The following is a 22,298-nucleotide window of genomic DNA, read 5'->3' on the forward strand; positions in this document are numbered from 1 at the left end:
ATGGATTATTGCCTAAAACCAACTATCAATTAGCCAAATTTCCAACTTGGATGGACTTAAATTTTTTTAATGATTGGATGGTTGGATTGAACCCTTCATTCAACCCCTCTAAGGTGTACATCGGTTCAACCACATTAGAGGTTTACATCGGTTTGAATCCAATGCTATTTCACCAATCCGCATCTAATCCAATATAGACTAGATTGTGATTTTTCCAATCCAATTGATATTGGATTGGATTATTAGTTTTCATAATGAAAAAATATTTTAATGAAATATGAAACATTTATCATCAAGTTTAATATAATCAAACATTTTAATAGACGTAAATGTAAAATATAAATGAAATGTTAGAGAAAATTATTTTAATTTTTATAATATATTAAACATAACTCCATCAAATCAGAGGCGAACCCAGCTCACGCCCAATATAGGCCATGGCCCACACTCAACGTTTGTTACTTACCTATATATATATATATATAGTATAGTAAGTCTACACAATTGTCCAATTATTAAAAAATAATTAAAGAAACAACCTAGAAAGCTATCACGTGAAGACCTGCTGCATTTTCTTTGAAGTCTGAACTCCATATCTTTGTCTGGAACAATTGCCAACGCCAAAGAGAGGAAGACATCGTTGTTCACAAGCAAATCCATCTTTGTTTATTATAACTTAGCGCTTCTTGTAGGTTAGTAATTGATTTCTCCTCCTTAGTTACACTTTAATATTTTATTTATCTTTATTCTGTCGAAACTGTTAAAACATTTGTTTGTATTTTTTTGTTAGACTATCTCTAAATAGGTGAATTTTTGTAACAGCCATGGAAAAATATTTTAAAAGAAAATTAGTGATGGAGTCATCAACTCCTATAAAGGTTGGCAGTTCAAAACAAAGTCGTATGGAAGTCAATCTGGTGGATCTTCCTTCAGATCCTGGATTACGAACTATAATTTTAGATTACAATCGCAATATTCGAGATCAAATCAGAAGAGTATACCTACAAAAAGGTCATTGTCAACTTAAAAGTCATATGTTCCCTTCTAAGAAATGTGGAAATGGAAAACGATGGTTCATCTCTTCTTGGTTTGATGATTTCCCTAATTGGTTGGAATATAGCATAGAAAAAATGTTGCAATCAGTTTATGTTGTTATCTTTTTAAATCAAATAATGGAGAACAGGGGAGTGGTGATGTACTAACCCAATCCTAAATTAATAGTTAATTATTAATTTATTCTAGTAAAAGACCATTATACCCCTAGAATATTTTATTAGGTTAAAAGTTGACTTTTTATTCGGGAAGAAATTTGGGAATTTTAGTTGTACCGTTGCGTAGATCATATCGAGATGAGTCCGTAGACACGTAGTGGGTTCAAATCTGAGTTCTACAGAGAGAGATACGATCAAAATACGCAGAGGGGCAAAATGGTAATTTGCCAGGTCATATTTTTTTTAAAAAACATCTCTCTCCTCCGTGCGACATATATATATATATACACACACACACACACACACACACACACACTTTCTCTCTCTCTCTCTCTCTCTCTCTCTCTCTCTCTCTCTCTCTTCTCACTCCGGCCAACCAGCCATGGCAACAAGCGAGACCGGTGCCAAAAGGACCGGCCCAGCTTTTGCTGTCCCATCTTAGCCAATCCCGGCCGCTAGCTGCTGCTCGTGCCCCCAGATAACTCGAAGAAACAGCCGGGTTTTGATAGGATTTTTGCCGACCCAATCTCTCTCTTTCAGCCGCCATTTTCGGTGATCAAGGTATGGAATCTCATCTACTCTTCGAGTTCTAGCTGCCTGTTGGGTAGGAATTGGTTGAGTTTGAGTGTCAGAGAACGATTTGGGAACTAGGTTTTGGCCGGATTTCGGGTTAAGATTTCGGCCATTTTCAGCCATTTTTTTGGGTAGGTCCCAGAACAAAAGTGGTTTCAAATAGGGTGTTTCACCTAGGATAGGAGTCTTGAGCCGTGATGTTGAGATTTTCCGACAAAGCGTTATCACTTTGGGCACCACGCGCTACTGGCACTTGGGCACTGTGGCAAAGGGGCAATGTGTCCCAATGCGATTCTCTAGTTGTCACGAGCGCGTAGGTGTACTCAGATTCCAGTTTGGATATCGTTTGAGCCTTGAACGGATTTCGCCCATTGTGCGATTTCCAAGTTTGATACTTTTGAACCGTTGGATCGTAGTCAATTTGTTATATGTTGATCTAGGTAATTTCAGGATCATATAAGTTTTGACGGATAGTAAAACGGAGTTTCGAATATTCCGAAAATGCCAACCCTAGGACTAGGTTTATAGTGTCATTTATATAAATAATGCCACGTGTTTCGGGGACTCCTAAACCGTGTGGTGCGAGGATTGCGGCTCAGATGGGAGTGGTATCTCCAAGGCCTGCGATGATGGAATTAACTTTATTAAGGGAATTGATGGATCAAGAATGAGGGTACGCCTAGGTGGAGAGAATTTCCGTTTTGAGATGTTTTAAAACTAAATAGAGGGAGTTCAGTGTATGACATATTTATATTCAGTGTGTGACTGATATGAGTATTTGAAAGAACTACGTGTGACTTGATCACTCAGTAAGGGTACGTAGGTAGCCTAGTGTCACCGGGTGCAACCACGAGTTGAGGGCTTTGAGATTGCTAATGTTCTATTGTTATTATGAAAGTTGAGATGAACTTTATTAGTAGAATGATTTACTTGATTTATTGAGGCTTGAGGCCAGAATATTATGATGCTTGATTGCTTAGTTATAATTTAATGTATGCTGGCAGTTGAGTTATATAAACATATATGTTTGTTGACAGGTGGAAACTTTTGGGGAAATGAGCAAATTACAGGGGAGACTCTGCCGAATTTTCGGTAGAAGTCTAGCTGATAGATAAATTGGTCTCTAGTTAGAAGGGCAATTTGGTCAAATGTGTCTGGCAACCTCCAAGTGTTGGACATGCACATGGTTCGACTCAGATTTCAAAGTGGAATTTGGGTTGGGTTCTGTCAGGTGAAGTAGTTGTTGGTGAAGGATTTTAAAATTGGAAGGAGAGAAAAAGATTTGAAATTCATATTAGGGGTCCCAATAGTGCCCATAACCAAACTGTGAAGAAGTGTGAAGCTTTGATGAATGAAAAACAACATATTGAAAATGTTTTTCACAAGAGTTCAGTTCAATCTTGAATTAGATTATGTGCGTCCATTGATTGTATTCAATTTCTCTTAAAACAAGGTCTTGCATTCCGTGGTCATGATGAGTCTAAGAATTCAAGCAATCAAGGAAACTTTCTTGAGCTTTTACAATTCCTTGTTGATCACAATGAACAGGTTCGAGCTATAGCATTGAAATATGCTCATGATTACCTCAAGTTGATATCACCATTCAAAAATGCATTGTAAATGATGTTGCAGTTGAAACAACTAATGCTATTATTGTTTTCTATTCTTGTGTGATGAATCTCGTGATGTATCCATTAAAAACCAAATAGTTGTTATGTTTCATTATGTTGACAACAAAGGGTATGTGATTGAACGTTTCATGGGTATTGAACATATGGCTAGTTCAACAGCTCTCTCATTAAAGACATCAATTGATGCATTATTTGCTAGACATCATTTGAGCATATCTCGATTACGTGGTCAAGGTTATGATGGGGTAAGTAATATGAATGGAGAGTTCAATGGTTTGAAAACACTTATTATGAAAGATAGTCCATGTGCTTTTTATGTTCACTGCTTTGCTCATCAACTTCAATTGACTTTTGTGTCTTTGGCAAAAAACCATAGCCTAATAAGTGCTTTATTCATCTTAGTTTTCAATGTGCTAAATATTGTTGGGGCATCATCAAAGCGTAGCGACATTCTTCGAGAAAAACAAGCCCTTAAAGTTATTGAAGCACTTAGCAATGGTAATCTCTCAAGCGGCAAGGCTTAAATCAAGAACTTGGAGTTAGACGTCTATGTGATACTCAATGGGACGCACACTATGGACTTTGCTTAGCTTTGTTTCCATGTTTTCATCTATAATTGATGTATTAGAGGAAATTTTAGATGATAGAATGGGCACTAATTAGAAACATGAAGCATTTATTTTGTTAGGATTGCTGCAATCATTTGATTTTGTGTTCAGTTTGCATTTGATGATGATTATACTTGGAATTACAAATGAGTTATCGCAAGCCTTATAGAGGGATGATCAAGATATTGTGAATGCTATGGATTTAGTTGAAATATGCAAGCGAAACCTACAGAATATGAGACACAATGGATGTGATTCTTTATTAGAGAAAGTTTCCCTTTTTTTTTTGTGTGAAACAAAATATTGAAGTTCTTAATATGGATGATATGTTTGTAGCATGAGGGCGATCACAACATAGGGCACAATAAATTGAAAATATGCATTATTATCATGTTGATCTTTTCTATGATGTGATAGATTTGCAACTTCAAGAGCTAAGAAATTGTTTCACAAAGGTTGACACTGAGTTGCTACTTTACTTGGCATGCTTAAGTTCGAATAATTCATTTTATGCTTTCAATAAGCAAAAATTGGTACGTCGTGTTGAACTCTATCCAAGTGATTTTTCTACTGAACAACTCATGGCACTTGAAATTCAGCTTGAGAATTATATTGACGATGTACATTCCAATACCAAGTTTCAAGAATTGAATGGAATTTCTGGTCTTGCAAAAAAAAATTAGTTGAGACAAGAAAGCACAAAGGATATCCATTAGTCTATTTGCTCATAACATTGGCATTAGTACTTCCAATTGCTACAGCTTCTGTAGAAAGGGTATTATATGATATGAACTTTGTTAAGAACCGGTTGCGCAATCGAATGAGAGATCAATGGATGAATGATAGTTTGGTTGTATATCTTGAGAAAAACATCTTCAATGACATTGATAGCGTTTTCAAAACATGAAAACTCGTAAAGGACAATTGTAATTGTACTGATTGTACTTGCTATGAATTTTTTTAGTCTTTGAATTTTTGCACTTGTGTCTTGTATTTATATTTGTTACGCTCACACATAGAAAAAATCATGAGTTCGCCACTGTATCAAATTACTTAAAATATTTTAAACTTTTTTAATGAAAATGACCTAATGAGCAAAATAGGCATGAAACTAACTATATTTGATTGGATCCTCACAAGCAAATCTATAATCTGATCCAATCATGTCAGTTTTAGAAATTAAAAATCCAATAGAATCTGCCAAATCATCGAAACTGATTATAATTGGATTGGATTGATTGATTTAGACAAATTAGGTTGGATCGATCAATTTAAACAAAGTAGATTGGATCGATGGATTAGACAAAGTAGATTGGAACTCACCTAATTATAACATCACCCGATGATACATAGATAGTGGGCCCGGTACATGACAGGTCGGTCCGGCCCAACTCAATTCGTTAACCCGCAACTGCTGGCAAAAACCAAAAAGTTGCGCCAAGGGTCGCATTAACAATAATTAAAAACAACTTTTCGCACAAGCTATGGGGTGAGATTTCAACGACCGTATGTAGAACATAAAACGACAGCCCCTAGAATTTGACCGCTAAGCACGTGCGGGCCAACGGGCTTTTAAGTTAAGCTGTTTTACGGTTTGTTGTTTCATTGGGCGGAAGCAGGAGCAGGAAGCTGAAAATCTCATAAAAAAAGAAGTAGGCAGCAGCCACTTCTTAACCAAACCACTTCACGAAACACGTGCTTTATTTTTCGCTTCCACCTGAGATAAAAACCACGAGCAACCCTCGCCACGCGTTGAGAATCCGCGTGCGCTATACGCTTTCCCCTTGCCCACGAAATCAAAACCAGCTGCTTAACGCACTTCGTGCTTCAGCAACCTGGGCCAATCACACCCCGCCGCGTGTATAAAAAATATTTTAAAAAGTTGAAAGAAATAAAAAATTATTATTGCGTTTGTTTCTTTAAATTGACAAAGGACGAAAGTGAAGTGCGAAAGGGTCTTCTGGTGGTGGTGAGAGAAACACACACACAGGAATTCGTAAATCGTTGGCGTCGCAATAAAAAGTGCTTTTCGGAAGTGGAAGGAAAGAAAAAAAAAGCAGAATTGTTCCCACCAGCATATTCTGATATTCCAAAGAGTCAAGTTTCGACGCCTACCCATTTCGTTTCCTTTCGTTTCGCTCCTTCTTCTTCTCCACGCAAAGCTTTGTTCCCAAGCAGTCTTTTGTCTCTGTAAGGCTTCGGCAGTAGTAGCAGCAACAAGAAAGCGAAGATGCATTCGAATCACCTCCTTCTAGAAGAGCCCATTCGGATGGCTTCGATTCTCGAGCCATCCAAGGCTGTGAGTAACTCAATCCCTAATCGGTTTAAGCGTGGATCTGTGGTTTATTTCGATTTTATGTCATTTTATTTGATTATTTGGTGACTTTGCAGAGTTTTTTCCCCGCAATGACGAAGATTGTGGGTACGCTCGGGCCCAAATCTCGATCCGTGGAGGTTATCGCTTCTTGCCTCAATGCTGGAATGTCTGGTATGCGATTTCCTTCGCTGTAAATGGAAACTAATTTAAGTTCTGTATTTGGTTTTTGATGGATTGGAATGGGGTTGGTTGGCAGTGGCCCGATTCGACTTTTCATGGGGAAACACGGAATATCACCAGGAGACGCTGGAGAATCTGAAGGCGGCTGTGAAGAGTACTAAGAAGCTTTGCGCTGTATGTTTTTCTTTAAGGGATTTGAGTTGCGGAGTTCTTTTTGTTTCTTGCCCTCTGTTTGCTTGTCATGCATGCCTTTCTTTTTGTTTATTTGTTTGTTTTTTCATTGTTAAAAGAGTTTGGTAAATGAAATCCGTGAAGGAAGACTTGCATTTTTGTCTACTTATCTTTGTTTTGAACTGAAACTAGATATTGGGTTAAACTTCTTTTTTTTCTTTTTGGGATTATTTGAGTGTCTTTCGAGCGTTGCCTGGTCAGCATTTTCGAAAGAAATGGAAAAATGAGTCATGAATTGCTAACGAAACAATGTATGAACTGCGTGTTTTAATTAGTGTGATTTTCACCTTCCAAGTGAGTTTAATAAACGAATAACGAGGAAGTGACTGTATGCTAATATGTGGCTTTTTTCTTTTTCTTTTTTCAGGTTATGTTGGACACTGTGGGTCCTGAATTGCAGGTTGCTAACAAAACCGGGAATCCTATTTCACTCCTGGGAGATGGCCTCGTTGTTCTGACACCAGATCGCGGACAGGAACCATCCTCACAGCTGTTGCCCATCAATTTTGATGGATTGTCAAAGGTTTGCCAAGACCTATCATTTTATCATAATGTCCATAGTTTGGTTGAGTATGTAATTAACTTGATGGACCGTTTGAAAAACTAGGCAATTTTAGTTTTAGGTCTCTTAATATTTATGATGGTCAAGTCTATGAAGACATTCATGGCTGTAGACATTGCATTTAACAAATAATAAGTTAGGTTGTATTAAAAAATGACTTGAATTGTTGATGCATGAAGCCTAGATTTTGGGTCGATTGAAGTCCCATGGTTTACAGAACTTTTCCCACTTCCGTTTCCCATTCGATGTACTTTCCAACAAACCTCTATTCTGCTGTGCGCTGCTTGGAATTATAGATGTCCTAATGACAATGAGTAATCTGAATGGCAGCATTGCAGTTTGAATTACAGGTTCATAAATGGAAACGTAACCACTGACCTACTTTTAGTCATGGTAACAGTTGAGATGTGAAGCTGCAACATGTCCAATTAAGTTTTTATGTTGATATGTATTATCTCTAAATGTGGCCTCAAAATTATCTTCCCATAAGATACTTGGTACTGTCTTTTTACCTCATAATTCAGTTAAATACTGCAAGTTTTTTTATTTTTCAAATAGCGGTCCTTGCTGAAATCAAATATCCATGAGAAATCACCAATCAATCTTAAATGCTTTTTGCAGGCAGTGAAGAAGGGAGATACCATTTTTGTTGGCCAGTACCTGTTCACTGGAAGTGAAACTACTTCTGTGTGGTTGGAGGTAAAATAAAAATATTTAGAGACTATACTCATTTAAGAAAGTCTTTTGATTGCACCCACAAAATCACCCCACCTACCTGAAACTGAAAATTCCTGTCTTCCTGAAATAAACGTACACTTTAACTTGTAAGGACTTGAATACGTACACAATTTGATATGTTCCTTAGCTAGGGTATATCACAATTTTGTTGCAGGGTCCAACTGTTTTCTTCGTTGTGTAGTCTATAAATAAAACTTTACATAATCATTTAGGAAAATTGAGAGGTCATGCATAACTGATAAGTTTTATTTTGAGTTGATCAGGTTTCTGAAGTGAAAGGAGAAGATGTTGTTTGTTCAGTAAAGAACTCTGCAACATTGGCTGGTTCATTGTTCACTTTGCATGCCTCTCAAATTCATATTGACCTGCCTACTCTCTCTGCTCAAGATAAGGAAGTAAGTCCTTTCAACTTTTGAAATTTTAAGTGGTTAATGTAGAATGACTGAAGTCTGTATTAGCTGTGTTTGGTTTGCTGCCTTGACTTCCTTATTGAGTGCCTGGATTTAATGCTTAATTTAGGTTATAAGCAGTTGGGGACTTCAAAACAAAATTGACTTTCTCTCACTGTCATATACCCGGCATGCAGAAGATGTTCGCCAAGTAAGTGTTATTCTAAGTTCCATGTTTTTGTCTCAATTCTCACACTATGAATACTTATATTATTTCTTCATTTTCTGAAGTTGGTTGTGTGAATAACTTGAGTAACAGGCTTCTTAATGCTGTAATGCAGGCCCGCGAGTTCCTTAATAAGTTGGGTGACCTCAGTCAGACACAGATTTTTGCTAAGATTGAAAATATGGAGGTGTGATATTCATCTATTTTCAGTTTAGAATCAAAAATTTCCAAAGAAAGTCCTGAGTTTTTATGTTTTTGCATTAGGGATTAACCCATTTTGATGAGATTCTACAAGAAGCTGATGGTATTATCCTCTCCCGTGGGAATTTGGGCATTGATCTCCCACCAGAAAAGGTTAGTTTCCTTAACTTGCAAGTAGGGATGTCATGTTATTTATTTGTCTTCAAATAAGTGATCAAACTTGTTTGTCCTTTACAGGTCTTTTTATTTCAGAAGGCTGCCCTTTACAAATGTAACATGGCTGGAAAGCCTGCCGTGGTAACTCGTGTTGTGGATAGTATGACTGACAACTTGAGGCCAACCCGTGCAGAAGCAACTGATGTTGCAAATGCTGTATTGGATGGTGCGTCCCTATTTGACTCAATGTGTGCTTTAGAGACTATTGGTTGAGGCCCATTAAAGGGGTTTCTATATTATCTGGTTGCATGTATTGAAGATATTCTCTTGTATTTTTTTAAGTCCTTGTTTCCATGGTTCCTATTTTTATTTTTATTTTTAATCTGTGCTTCCTAACTTAACTGTCTCCTGGGTGCAGGAAGTGATGCAATTCTTCTTGGTGCCGAGACTCTTCGTGGTTTGTACCCTGTTGATACTATCTCTACGGTTGGTAGAATTTGTGCCGAGGTAAACTTTTTCTTATAGTTTTATCCATTCGTTGTTTATTGTGTCTACTTGGATTTAGTAGCTTTTTATGTCAATGCATATAATTTTAGAGTTAAGGATAATTAACTGTACTCGACCCGTCACTAAGTTGTCTTTATCCTGAATGCTCTAAGTTCATATATGGCCTTTGATGAGTTTTTCCCAATTTTAATCCATGCAGGCAGAGAAGGTTTTCAACCAAGACTTATATTTCAAAAAGACTGTCAAATATGTTGGAGAGCCAATGACACACTTGGAATCTATTGCATCCTCAGCGGTATGACTTTTATCATATATAGTATCTTCTGATGATTTTACATTGTTTTCTTCCAATTGTAGTTAGCATTCTGGTTGAAATGTTTGCATGAGTTGGTTTGGATCTTGAATGGCCACTGTGTTCATTGTCTAGGTACGGGCAGCCATTAAGGTGAAGGCATCTGTTATTATTTGCTTCACTTCTTCTGGAAGGGCTGCAAGGTATGCAGATGTATTTTTTATCCTGTAAAATGCAAATTGTCTATTTGTCCTCCATTGCTTTTATGGTCAATCAAGCTGGGCTTTTTTGGCAGTAATAAGACAATCAATTTATGCTGCTTTTTTATTGGCGAATGCCCCTAAGTCTTCTAATCCATTTGCTATTGTGCAGATTGATTGCTAAGTATCGGCCCACGATGCCCGTTCTTTCAGTCGTCGTTCCTCGGCTCAAGACTAATCAACTTAAATGGAGCTTTACTGGAGCCTTTGAGGTGTGCTCTTGACTCTGACTAACCTCTAGCTCTGTGAAGTCCATCACAATGCATGTTTATTTATGGGTTTTTCTTCCCTACATCTATTTGTAAGTGCATTTAGATGTGCAAATTTTGACAGGATAAAAGATCGTCTGTTATTTAGTATTGGGAGATTGAAATGTCTTGATGTTTTGCATCTGTTAATAAAAATAAAAAGAAGATGATCACTGGTTGAATGATGACATTGTATATACTTTCATTATCTTGTTATGAATTATAACTATTTACTTCGGTATGGGAAAGCCATTTGAAAAATATATTTCTGACATGCCTTGTTAAAATTCAGAGTGTGCATCATCATATTTAAGCTCTAATGCGAAGTATGCTCAACGCCCAATATTTGATGTCTCAAATGTGACTTTGCTGTAGAATTAAAACTTATTTCTAGAAGTTTGCTTTTCAAAATATGCGTATTGCTTTTAATTGTTCGTCTATTTTTTGTTCTCTTATCATTTTAAGATGCAACCTTTGTTGCTAACTTTTTGTTTTAAAAACATATTAATTTGCAGGCAAGGCAATCGCTTTTAGTCAGGGGTCTTTACCCTATGCTTGCTGATCCTCGACATCCTGTAAGTGGCTTTTTTCCTCTAAATGGTTGACACTTAATGTAAATTGTCTGTGGTTTCTGCTAGCTAGTGTTATCTATAGTCTTAGATTGTACCATTATTTCAATCACCTTTGATTATACAAAGGCAAAGCCGGTTAGGTTTTTTTTTTCTTCTGTATTCATATTCATCCGGCTTGACCACTACATAAAACAGAGGTTAGGGTTCTTTTCTGTGGATCATACATTACCGTGGTTGTTGGCTGGAGACTAAAATCTTGACTTTTTTGTACTTTCAACGAGTATGACTATAGGTGCAACGTGTAGTGACCCCTATCTTTGTCAGAATGAAGAATGTTTGTTTATAGAGATGACTCTTTTCTCACCCTGTGGGTGTATCTTCATGTGTACTTAAAACTTACGTCGATTTTGTTTCACTTAAATTTGTTGTCCTATGACTTTGCAGGCTGAGTCTACCAGTGCAACAAACGAGTCAGTTCTGAAGGTTGCTCTTGATCACGGAAAAGCTTCCGGAGTGGTAAAGTCGCACGACCGAGTAGTTGTTTGCCAGAAAGTTGGTGATGCCTCTGTTGTCAAGATTATAGAGCTTGAAGATTAGAGTTTCTTCTTACCCTCATTCTGTCTGAGGTATAATTTCCCTTTTTGTCTTTTCCGGGAAATGGACCAGTTCGTGTCACCTGTGAGGTTTATATACCCCAGGTGTTGGTGACTTGCTTGTTGATTTGGCTTCTATAAAGGATTATACACCGGGGCAATTGTAATCGTTTATCACAATTCAAGTCATGGTGTACATGACCTCTCATTTTGTCTTTACATATCAAAATCATTCAAGTCTCCAATAAAGATGCTTTTTTTTATATATTAGTTTGCGATTATTTTCGTCGTTTATAGCACCGATTCTGGATCTCATGTTCAACATTTTATTGAGATCTTGCCCATGTTATAATTTAGGATTTTTAACTGTAAACGTCCTTGAATTTTGCCCTGAGTTGCAATTAGGTCTGTTAACTTTTTTTTGAGGCAATTCCATCTTTTAACTCGAGAAGCAGTTTCCTGCTGTAACAGAATCTGTTGAGTTTGATCGTGGTTTTTTTTCATCTGTGTGGTCCATATTAGCAATTCCTTATGCCCAGGTTTCTAGATTAGCAATTCCTTCTTATATCCTGCCCACACTACCAATTTCTGCTCATTTCTTGTCCATTTCTACATTATGCCCGTGTCATCAAAAGATTTTAAAGAGGATATATAACATTATGCCCATTTCGACAGATTCAAATCTGTCCATGAAGTCCAATGTTTGATTTCCGACCCACATTTGCAGTAACAAAGCTGCAATTTGAATCTATTGAATTCTCCGACATTTTACCTTAGGGTGCGATTTGGGATACTCAGCACCTTTACGGTTTCTTCATTTTGGGGATTTTTCTTATTGAGGGATTATCAAGCGAAGGAGACTCTTGGAACTCGAAAGGACGCTTTTACCCCTCATTTTGACAGACAAATTGACAAAGTTAGATGGCAAAATCCAATTGGAACTACTTGTCGAGTTAAAGGATGTAATTGCCTCAAAAAAAAGTCCATAAACCCGCTTGCAACTCGAAGAAAAGTTCAAGGACGTCTATAGTTAAAAACCCTATAATTTATATATTTTTTTGTTTTTGGGTGAGAATATAATTTATAAGCTTTGTGTTCTTTGTCCAGCCTCGCTTAGCAAATCCTTGCACCACTAAATTGAAAATGTGCCATCTTATGTAAGAAGAAAATAATCTTAGACACACTCTCAAGCAACACAAGGGAGAAAACAAAAACAAAATGTGAGAAACAATCAATCACCAATTCAACAAATCCATATTTCTCATTGCAAATTGGGATGGCTCATCGGAAAACATGCTTCAAATTATTGGGTCGTTCAATTCAACAAATCTAATAAGTAGATGTAAGATGACATGACAATACCATCTTGCGATAACAATATAACCATCTAATAATATCAACTTTTTGTATTAATTTTGGCCACTAAATTACATAAGAAAACTGAAGAACAAAAATGAGAAACACTCTCATCTCTCTGATCTAAACCTCTATATATAATATACAATCTATCCAGTGAGGGAGGATGGGTCACTTCTCTTGTTTGAAGAATTTTGTTGTTGTTGCTGCTGCTGGTGATGAAGCTCAAGCAACTCAAGCTCCTTCTTGCGCACCAGCAACAGCATTCTCTCATTCTCCAGCCGCCTTCTCTCATTCTCAAGCTTAGCTCTCTCCATATCTCTTTCCTTCTTGCCACTAAACTTGATCCACTTGAGCCTTTGCTTTTCAAGCTCAAAAGCTTGGTATTGGTAGTTCACTTGCTGCTCCTCCAATTGTATTAGCCTTGTCTTCAACCACTGCTTCTTCTCCCAAGGGCTCTTTGACACATCTTGCAGCACACCCCTCACTTCACAGCCCAATTGATGAGTTAACTGGGAGGATGAGGGCCCCGAAAAGCAGCCTTCCTTTCTTGGCCTTTTAAGTGAAGCTCTGTCGTCATTGTCATCGTCATCTTCATGATGTCCATGCCCCATTAGACCTCTAGAGCCCGGGCCAACTTCAACCACCTCTTCTTCCTCTTCATCTTCGTCTTCCGAATCATCGTCTTCATAGTCTTCATCTTCGTCCTCACCTCCACTTCCCCCTTTCACCATTTTAGATGCCTCGGTCTCTGACCTGCCTGAATTGGCAACAACATGAGCATTTTCTGATGAATGAAAGCACCTCTGTTGCTGGGGCTGCTGCTGATGCGCTGGAATCTCAGATGGTTCTGTGGCACCCTCTGGTGGGGAGTTATGTGCACCATTAGACACCCCACCAACGGTGCCATGACCACAACTATTATGATATGCACACATTTCTCTGAAAAATAGGTGCTTGGAATTCAGCAATTTACGAACTTCTTCCTTCATCTTCGGTGACAAATCCATTTTTTCCAACAAGCCCTGATTCTCCACAACCCGGCAAGCCGTCCCCTTGCCAAGTATATCATTCACCCTCTTGTACCTCTTGTTCAAGTCATTGAACTTGTCCTCACATTGCTGAGGAGAGACATAGAAACCCTTCTCCATCATAGCCCGAGACACCGATTTCCATTTCCCTTTTTTCTGCAGCAATCCTCCGACAGACTTCTTCTTTCCGGTGGGATCAGTGCCTTCAGACCCACCCTCATCACCAATGTAAAAAACAGCCATAATTAGAAGCCTGACCATGGTATCAGTCCACTTCATTCTCTGCCATGGTGATATTTTCCTCTTGTTATCCCCATTGCTGTTGTCATCAGCACCAAACCCAGGCTCATCATCGTCACTTAGAGCTATTTGTTTGGACTTGGTGGCAAATGGGTACCCTTGTTTGACAGATTGGTGAGGGTGTTGGTGATGATCAGGGTCATGGTGGGCATAAGCAACCATTTGGGGTTGGTGCATATGGTGAGTGTTTTGAGGATTTTGGGGGTTTTGTGTTTGATGCAAAGGCATTTCTAGGCCTAAGATTCCAGAAAACAACCCATTGGATTCCATTCAAAGCTCAAAAAAACCGGTCCCTACTGATCCAATTCTTACTAATTATACAAAAGAAACACACTTTGAGGCAAAACTCAAAACCCCAATTGAAGCAAATGTCATAATCTAATCCCCCCAAAATACTACCACTGGCTTTCAATTGTCTATAAAAAGAAACACATACACTGAACAAAACCCAGTAGCAAAAAGAAGTACCCAATAATTGAAATGAAATTTGGACCAAAACCCAGTAAAAAAAACTGCCCAAAAGTACCAGATACTCAGAGATTGCAACCGACTTGTTTACATCACCATATCCTGAGGCAGCTCCAATTAAGAATCCTTTTTCAGCTTTTGCAGAAATGTGTGGCAGAAGCACGACATATGCATAGAGGAAAGATGTGAAAAGCAAGCGAGAGCTTTGTTTTTGTTGGTGGATTGTATTGTGTGACAGAGATTCAAAAGAGAAGCGGTATATGCTATATACAGAGAGCGGAGCTACCGGTTTTAGTTTGGCAGGTTTTGTTTGTGCAGAAGACAGCAGAAAACTGCCCATGGTTTTGCCTCTGCCTGCTTTGGAATGTTAAACCCACAGGTTTTGTTTTCAAAACTGTAGGTGTACATGGAGGCGCCTTTAATATACAATCACCCATTCACCACCAACTTAAGTATTAAAAAAATATATCAAAAGTACATAAAATTAACCGATTAGCATTTGAGCACTCTTATATCTTATATCTTATATCTTATCTATATATATAAAGCAAAAGGCAGAGAATGGTGAAACATTCAAAATATCAGAAAATGCCATTTGTTAATTCAAACATTAAGAATTGAAATTATTAATTAAATGAGGATAATATGGTAAATTCACATTTTTAATATTAAAAAAATTAAAATTAAAAACAAAATAAGATAATAGGTCCTACTTTTATGGACCATAACTATCCTGTTATCTTTTATTAATTCTAAAAATAAAATAAAATAAAAAAAGAAAACCAATTGGCACATGCGTGAACATGTGTCAAGGAGCTAGTACTACTTTATTTAAAAAGAAAAATGACAACAACTTTTTCTCTAATATTTTCTTTTAAATTTTCTCTAATCATATTTCACCTTTCTTACACTTAAAACAAGCTAACGTCAGAAACACACCCCCCCCCCCCACCAAAATCTCTATGTATCGGTTCTAGCCCACCATTCTCCCTGAAATTTTGTTTTTTGCAATAAAATAAAATAAAAAGATGACAAATCATCATATTCATATTTTTGTGCAGAGACGTGTGATGAAGGAGGCTATTGTAAATAAATAAAAAATATCAACATGGGTGGGGGTGAAAATGGATGTGGCTGTTGGGTTTTCACCGGCGGGGGAGGAGTCGGGGTTGGGGTGGGAAAATGAAATTAGTGGCTGGGGTGGGAGGTGGGGGTGGCTGCGCAGGTGGGAGAAGAAGAGATGAATTGTGGGTGTGATCGTTGTGGTGTTGACCGTTGGATTTTCCCGGAGGAGGAGGAGGTGGGGAGAGGGTGAGTTGGGGTGGGGATCGGATGATTGAAGAACCCTTTTTTAATTATTTATTATTTTAAACAATAAAAAAGGGCAAATACAGAAATACAATTAATGTTCTTTTGTGTAATTAAAATATTAACTTAAGTGAAGTAACGCTTGTCAAGAGTAAAAGAAAGAATATTCAAAAAGAATGTTAGATAAAAAGTTGTTAGCATTTTTTATTTAAAAATAATAATTTACTATATAACTTAATATAATAAGATAATTTATTTACATAATCATATATAAAAAGATTTTAATTGTTTTCTTAGTTTGTAAATTTGCATATATAACGCGTACGGTTTTAATCATATGCGTTTTTTAAAATAAGATATTTCCATTTCTAATATAATTTTAATTAGAGAAAAATAATATACGTTTTATATACAATCAAACTAGTGGTTTCATTCAGACCAAAAAAAAAAAAAATTTAGTGGTTTCATTAGGAGAATTCTTTTGTATTGCTTTTGGTGAACTTGTCACTAGGAACTTCAACACGGTGCATTAGCCAAGTTGATTACACTTGATTTTGGTGCCATTGATGATTTGACATTCGATGGTAACTTTTAACACGATATCTAGGGGGGGGTGGGGGGGTGTGGGTTAATGACCTAAAAAGGACCCACAAGCCATGAAGTCCCAAGACTCCTCCGACTATCAAGTACAATAGGCAGGAATATTCATGTTAGTGTGGAATTTGTGTGATTTCTTTCCGTCCATAGGTTTGGTTTGGTGAGTAAATAATAGATTTAAGTTGAAAATCATGTCATACGTGTTAATGCCTCAACTTAACTACGACTTAATGTTTTCTTCTAAATTATTTGTATTCGACCGACCACCTCTCTAATATAAATGTCCCCATTTATCTATATAGAAAGAGAGATATTCAACATGCAATCAGTAAATACGATACAAATAGCGGGATACATGCAAAAGAAAAACTTGCATTACACAGTTTGGGTCATTATCATTGTATTCTCTTTATCGATGGTTGAGGTGAGGCAAATATAAAACAATTGTGAATTCCCACGATTCTACACCAAAAGGGCCATCATGATTCTAGATACGCATATGTTCGGGCCATTTTGGGAATTGGGGGTAACTTTTACAAGTGGGGCTTTTTCCAGTCTAACCTAATGGGTATGCTGAGGTGTAATGCCTAGGTTTTGGAGTTGGTTCAATATCTAAGAATTGAAGAAGTTAATTTTTCCTTGACCTAAAAAAAAAGAGATAAAAAATGAAGTTAATTTTAATAAATTAAAATTTAGAAAAGCAATAACATAGAAATATTCTACCTTTTTTTAGTACAAGCTGGTCAACAAATCAAGACCCTTTTTTACTGGGAGTCTGGGCTAGACCCGACTAGAAATATTCTACTTAATATGAATACACACACAACATTTACTATGTTGGGCATTCAATTTTCTAACTAGTTGATGAACGGTTCAAGAAGCTTTAACTAAAAGGCAAAGGTCCAAACCCAAATCCTCTATGGCTATCAATATCGTGGGGCATGGAATTTTTGAAGGTCTTGACTTGTCATTCTCGGCATTATGGCCTAAACACCCAAAAAAGAAAGGAAGATAAAAATAGACTCTCCTTTTTGAAAACCTTGTCGTTTAAAGATACTTGTTTGCTTGGTGGAGAAGAAATTGAAGATTGGGTGGACCCAAATGTTGAGAATATTTTGACGTAAGTCTAGGCGTGAAGCATGCTAGAAAGCCGACGAGTCTTTGTCCAACCAAGGTCATTCTCAGGCATTACAATTTACATCATATATGTTTGCATAAAGCAAAGGCCAATTGTGCCAACTGCCGACGAAATATCCTACTCCTGGACCCAAAATGTGTTTTGCTTTCTAGACCACGGTACTCTGTTGCTTTGCTTCTGATTTACTTGGGGAAGGTGTGCTCCGAGTGTATGTTCGCATTTTAAGAAAAGTTTGGACGTACAAGAAGCTTGTAGATCAAATGGTTAACAATAGTTATCACTATACTTGAAGTTTTGTGTTTGAATTTCATCTCTTCTAAAATCGCTCGTATAAAAAATTCGGATCTAATTCTTTCATGATGTTAATCAATAATTAGAACTGTCTATAATTTTTTTTGTTATGCTTTAAGAATTACATGACAAAACAACAAATGAGGCCATGTCTATGCGAGTTTTAATTTTGTCGATTTTTATAAATAATAATTTATAAATGATGACCTAAAAATTAAAAAATCAAAAAAAAAAACGTATATATATTAATTCTTAAATAATGACCTAAAATAGGACTACATATACATATATATATTTTTTTAAATTATTATTTCTTGATAAAACTATGGTAGCATTCTCAAAGGGATCCTGAGCCTTTACATTTACATGTTATGCATTTATCTGCATTTCGCAACATCTAAGTCATCCTAATTATCTAACTGTCTAAAACATGACATATCATCTGTTTAAAATTGTTTTTCTTTTCTATAAGAAAAACTGTTTAAAACTAATAATTGTTTTATTGTTTAAATAAAAATAAAAACAAAAACAAAAAACCACTCCCTCTAAGCGAGAGGTGAGTGGGGGAGGGGGGCTGCCACAAATCATCACAACCATTGACGATTGAAATTATTTGTTTTTCCTTTTCAACAATATGCAAATGGGCGAGTGAGAGAGAGATGACAGGTATCTTGGGTCGTTAGTGGAGGTTAGTGGCGGATCCAGGAATTTTCATTTCGGGGGTCAACGTGCAAAAGGTTGAAGAAAAATTATACAAAATAGACCCATTGAAATAAAATGATAATACTCTAATTCATAGTTAATAGATAAATCCATACAAAATACTCATGTTCATTATTAAAGATAACTGCATCAACTTCAAAAAATAGACACATTGCAATACACCAGAAATATCTCTAAGAATGTGATAATAAACCAAAAAATTAGTGCAATCCTCTTCGCCTCCCAATGCATCTCGTCTTATTCAACATAAGAACTAGCATATCTTAGCCCAATCCTGATCATTTTAGGGCATTTACTTCATTTTTTTAGGTCCGTAGTAGTTTTGATTCGGGGCTTATTTGCCTTTCATTTGGATTATAGCTCTCAAACTTTGGACCTTTATGAGTACTGTCTTAGGGGGAGCTTATTCCAGCAAATATTTCTTCAATACGTAAGAGTTAGGTTATTCTTGTAAAAACTCTTTGTGGATTGAACATATAAGATTTTTTTACCTAGATTGACATTAGGTCCCTTCATGCATTCATATCATACATGAAAAATTATTTTAAATGAAAATATAAGTATGAAAAATGGTTTTTCAGAATAATCATTTTCTCAAGATAATTTTTGGCGGCTTTTATTCCTTACACATCAAATAAGAAAACTTGATTTTATGGGATTTTATTATGAAGTATATAGTGACTTAATGAGCCATCATTTTTAACCTAAATCGTATTTTGCAGTAAAACCGATTTTTCATATTTTGATTTGGTGGGAATTTGATTTTCTAGTATTTTTATTTGAATCCAAATGGGGGGTACTTCCTTATTTACATTGTAAACTAAAGTAAATGAAGTAATATAAAAATAAATGAAAGTAAAAGGACAAAGACATTTATTGATGTGTCATCTGGTTCTTTATTAGATTTTGCTTTTAAAAGTTTTTTAAAAGTTTAATGATGTGTCATCTCATAAGCAGTTAGATTATTACAACAATTGGGATGTTACGAAATGCGAGTAAATGAATAATATGTAAATGTAGAGACTCGAGATCCTTCCCAGAGATACTAGCTCTCCTTTGTATGTAGGTTTTTTTTGTTTTTTTTTTGTTTTTTTTTTTGTTTTTGGGTGTGAAATAGGGGGATTAATCTCAAAACATACAAAAACTAAATGATATAGATAGGACGAGTTCTAGGAACTCTTAACAAATCATCATCAAAAGTAGCCTCAACCCAGTTAGGAATCTCAGCAAGCACAAAGAACCCCAAATCAAAATTATAGCTCCTCTTTGTTAAACAGTAAACCACCTTTTCACACAATTACCCACTTGTTGCATAAGAGCGCAGCAACTAGACAGCAAAGCAAAGAGGTCATCGGATGGTGACTGAAAAAATGTCAACAAAGAGAGTCGAGGAGGGCCACATTAAAGGGATCAAATTGGCAATGAGGAGTCCAGTTCTATCACATCTCTTCTTTGCAGACGATTCTATTTTTTTTGTGCAGGCTGAGGAAAGAAATTGCACAAGATTAAAAAGGTTGTTGGAGGATTATTGCCTGGCTTCTGGCAGCTTATTAATTATGACAAGTCTAGTTTGCTTTTCAGTGCAAACACACCTGAAAAGGTTAAAACTCAAATTGGGGCAATTTTGGGAGTCAGAGAAGATGTGCACCTTGGAAAATATTTAGATATACCAATGTTTTGGGGCAGATTCAAAAGAGTGGCCTTGGCTTACATCAAGGAAAGGGTGTTGAAGAAAATTGAGGGTTGGAAACAATGCATTCTGTCCTTGGCAGGGAAAGAGGTCCTAATTAAAGTTATGGCTACAGCTGTACCAACTTATCCCATGATGTGTTTTCTTTTTCCCAAAGCTACCTGCAGTGATATTTGCAATGATTTAGCAAAATTTTAGTGGGGAAAACCTGACAGTGACTCGAAAATTCATTGGAAATCCTGGAAAGCTATGAGCCTAGCTAAATTTGAAGAGGGTTTGGGGTTTAGAGACTTATACAATTTCAACTTAGCCTTACTTGCTAAGCAAAGCTGGAGAATCCTCAACAACCCACATGCTTTATGGGTTAAACTTTTAAAGGCGCGATACTTTCCAGATTGTGACTTTAAGGATGCTACTTTGGGGCATCGACCTTCATGGATATGAAGAAGCTTATTGGCAGGCAAAGATACTGTGATGAACAATTCTAGAAGGCAAATAATGAATGGGGAGAGTACTAATATTTGGGCTGATAACTGGGTTCCCGAGATAGGGATTATTACTCCGCTTGTTCCAATACCTACCAACGCGCCTCAACTGGTTTCAGAAATTATTGATGTGAGGAGTGGTTCTTGGAACTTAGACTCTGTGGCAAGCTATCTGAGTTGGGAAACAAAAGACGAATCCTTTCAATACCAGTGGGGGCCTCAAGGCACCATGATAGAGTTGTCTGGCCCTGGACTTCTAATGGATTGTATTCGATGAGATCAGGATATCACGTTCTTCATTCAACCCATAGAGCTTTGGCTATGGGGAATTCGCATTCGTCCCATATTATACCCATCCAGGTTTGGAAAGCAATCTGGCAGATTAGCACTCTACCAAAAATCCAGTTGTTCATGTGGAGAATTGTCTCGAATGTGGTTCCAACTAGAATGAATTTATTTCGAAGAAATATTTGTGGCTCTCCTATCTGCTCTTTGTGTGATCAGTTTGAAGAAACAATCGAACACTTGCTTTTTCTCTGCCCCTAGACTCAGTCAGTATGGTTTGGGTCCCCTTTGTCATTGCGAATTGATCAACAACGTTTGAGAACTTTTGATGTGTGGTTTAATGAAATTTTGAGTATTCGATCAGGGTCTAAGCAAGACAATTTGGATATGCTTACCCTTTAAAGTTTTTTCCTTTGGGAGATATGCTTACCCTTTCAAGGCTGTCATTGAAGGGAGCACCATTGACCCAGCCATGGTTATTGAGAATGCGCTAAGAGCTCAAATGGAGTTTACTGAAATTCAAAGGGTTCCTAGTGATGAAGTGGCTGTGAACAACATTTTGAATGTCCATCCTGCTTCCTGGAACGCACCTTCAGGTGATTTTGTCAAAATAAATGTGGATGGAGGATTGATTGGTGACACTCTGAATGGTGGCGTTGGTGTTGTTATTAGAAATAATGATGGTCAATTTGTTGGGGGTTTAGCTGGTCCTATTTGCTGTGATTCAACACTAGCTGCGGAAGCTCATTCAGCAATTAAAGGGCTTGCTTTGTCTGCTAACCTTGGCTTTAGAGATGTCATTGTGAAAACTGACTCAAAATTGCTTATCAATGGGATAAATGGTGACTTTAGAAACAAAGTGTGGTCCATTATGCCTCTCCTTGAGGAGCTTCACAGAATCTATGGGTCTATGCATGAGGTTCGATAGAGCTGGGTGCATAGAGATTTAAATCGGGCATCTCATGAAGCAGTCATGATTGGAGTTAGAGCTATGGTGGAGCTGGAAAGCTGGGTCTCAGGACCACCATTGTCTCTGGTGCAAGTTATGGTCTCGGATGGACTCCCATGTCCTCCTTAAGTTTATTTTTGTTTTGGGTTAAAAGTTTTTCTTTGCTGGGTTGTATGGATTCA

General features: G+C 37.0%; 2 protein-coding genes across 2 annotated transcripts; one reads left to right on the forward strand and one right to left on the reverse strand.

The window, feature by feature from the left end:
* LOC18770673 (pyruvate kinase 1, cytosolic) lies at nucleotides 5,962–11,761 on the forward strand. The gene is made up of 16 exons (XM_020568455.1): nucleotides 5,962–6,322; nucleotides 6,415–6,511; nucleotides 6,597–6,694; nucleotides 7,119–7,274; nucleotides 7,935–8,012; nucleotides 8,315–8,446; nucleotides 8,571–8,651; nucleotides 8,782–8,853; nucleotides 8,931–9,020; nucleotides 9,105–9,249; nucleotides 9,442–9,530; nucleotides 9,730–9,825; nucleotides 9,958–10,025; nucleotides 10,195–10,294; nucleotides 10,846–10,905; nucleotides 11,347–11,761. The coding sequence occupies exons 1-16, from the start codon at nucleotides 6,254–6,256 to the stop codon at nucleotides 11,497–11,499; spliced, it is 1,584 nt and encodes a 527-aa protein (XP_020424044.1). The 5' UTR covers nucleotides 5,962–6,253; the 3' UTR covers nucleotides 11,500–11,761.
* Nucleotides 12,862–15,072, reverse strand: LOC18771128. Its single transcript, XM_007201968.2, has one exon. It carries the CDS (start codon nucleotides 14,450–14,452, stop codon nucleotides 13,001–13,003), a length of 1,452 nt encoding a protein of 483 aa, XP_007202030.2. The 5' UTR covers nucleotides 14,453–15,072; the 3' UTR covers nucleotides 12,862–13,000.

Source organism: Prunus persica, chromosome G7 (genome assembly GCF_000346465.2).
Source record: "Prunus persica cultivar Lovell chromosome G7, Prunus_persica_NCBIv2, whole genome shotgun sequence".
Lineage (NCBI taxonomy): Eukaryota > Viridiplantae > Streptophyta > Magnoliopsida > Rosales > Rosaceae > Prunus > Prunus persica.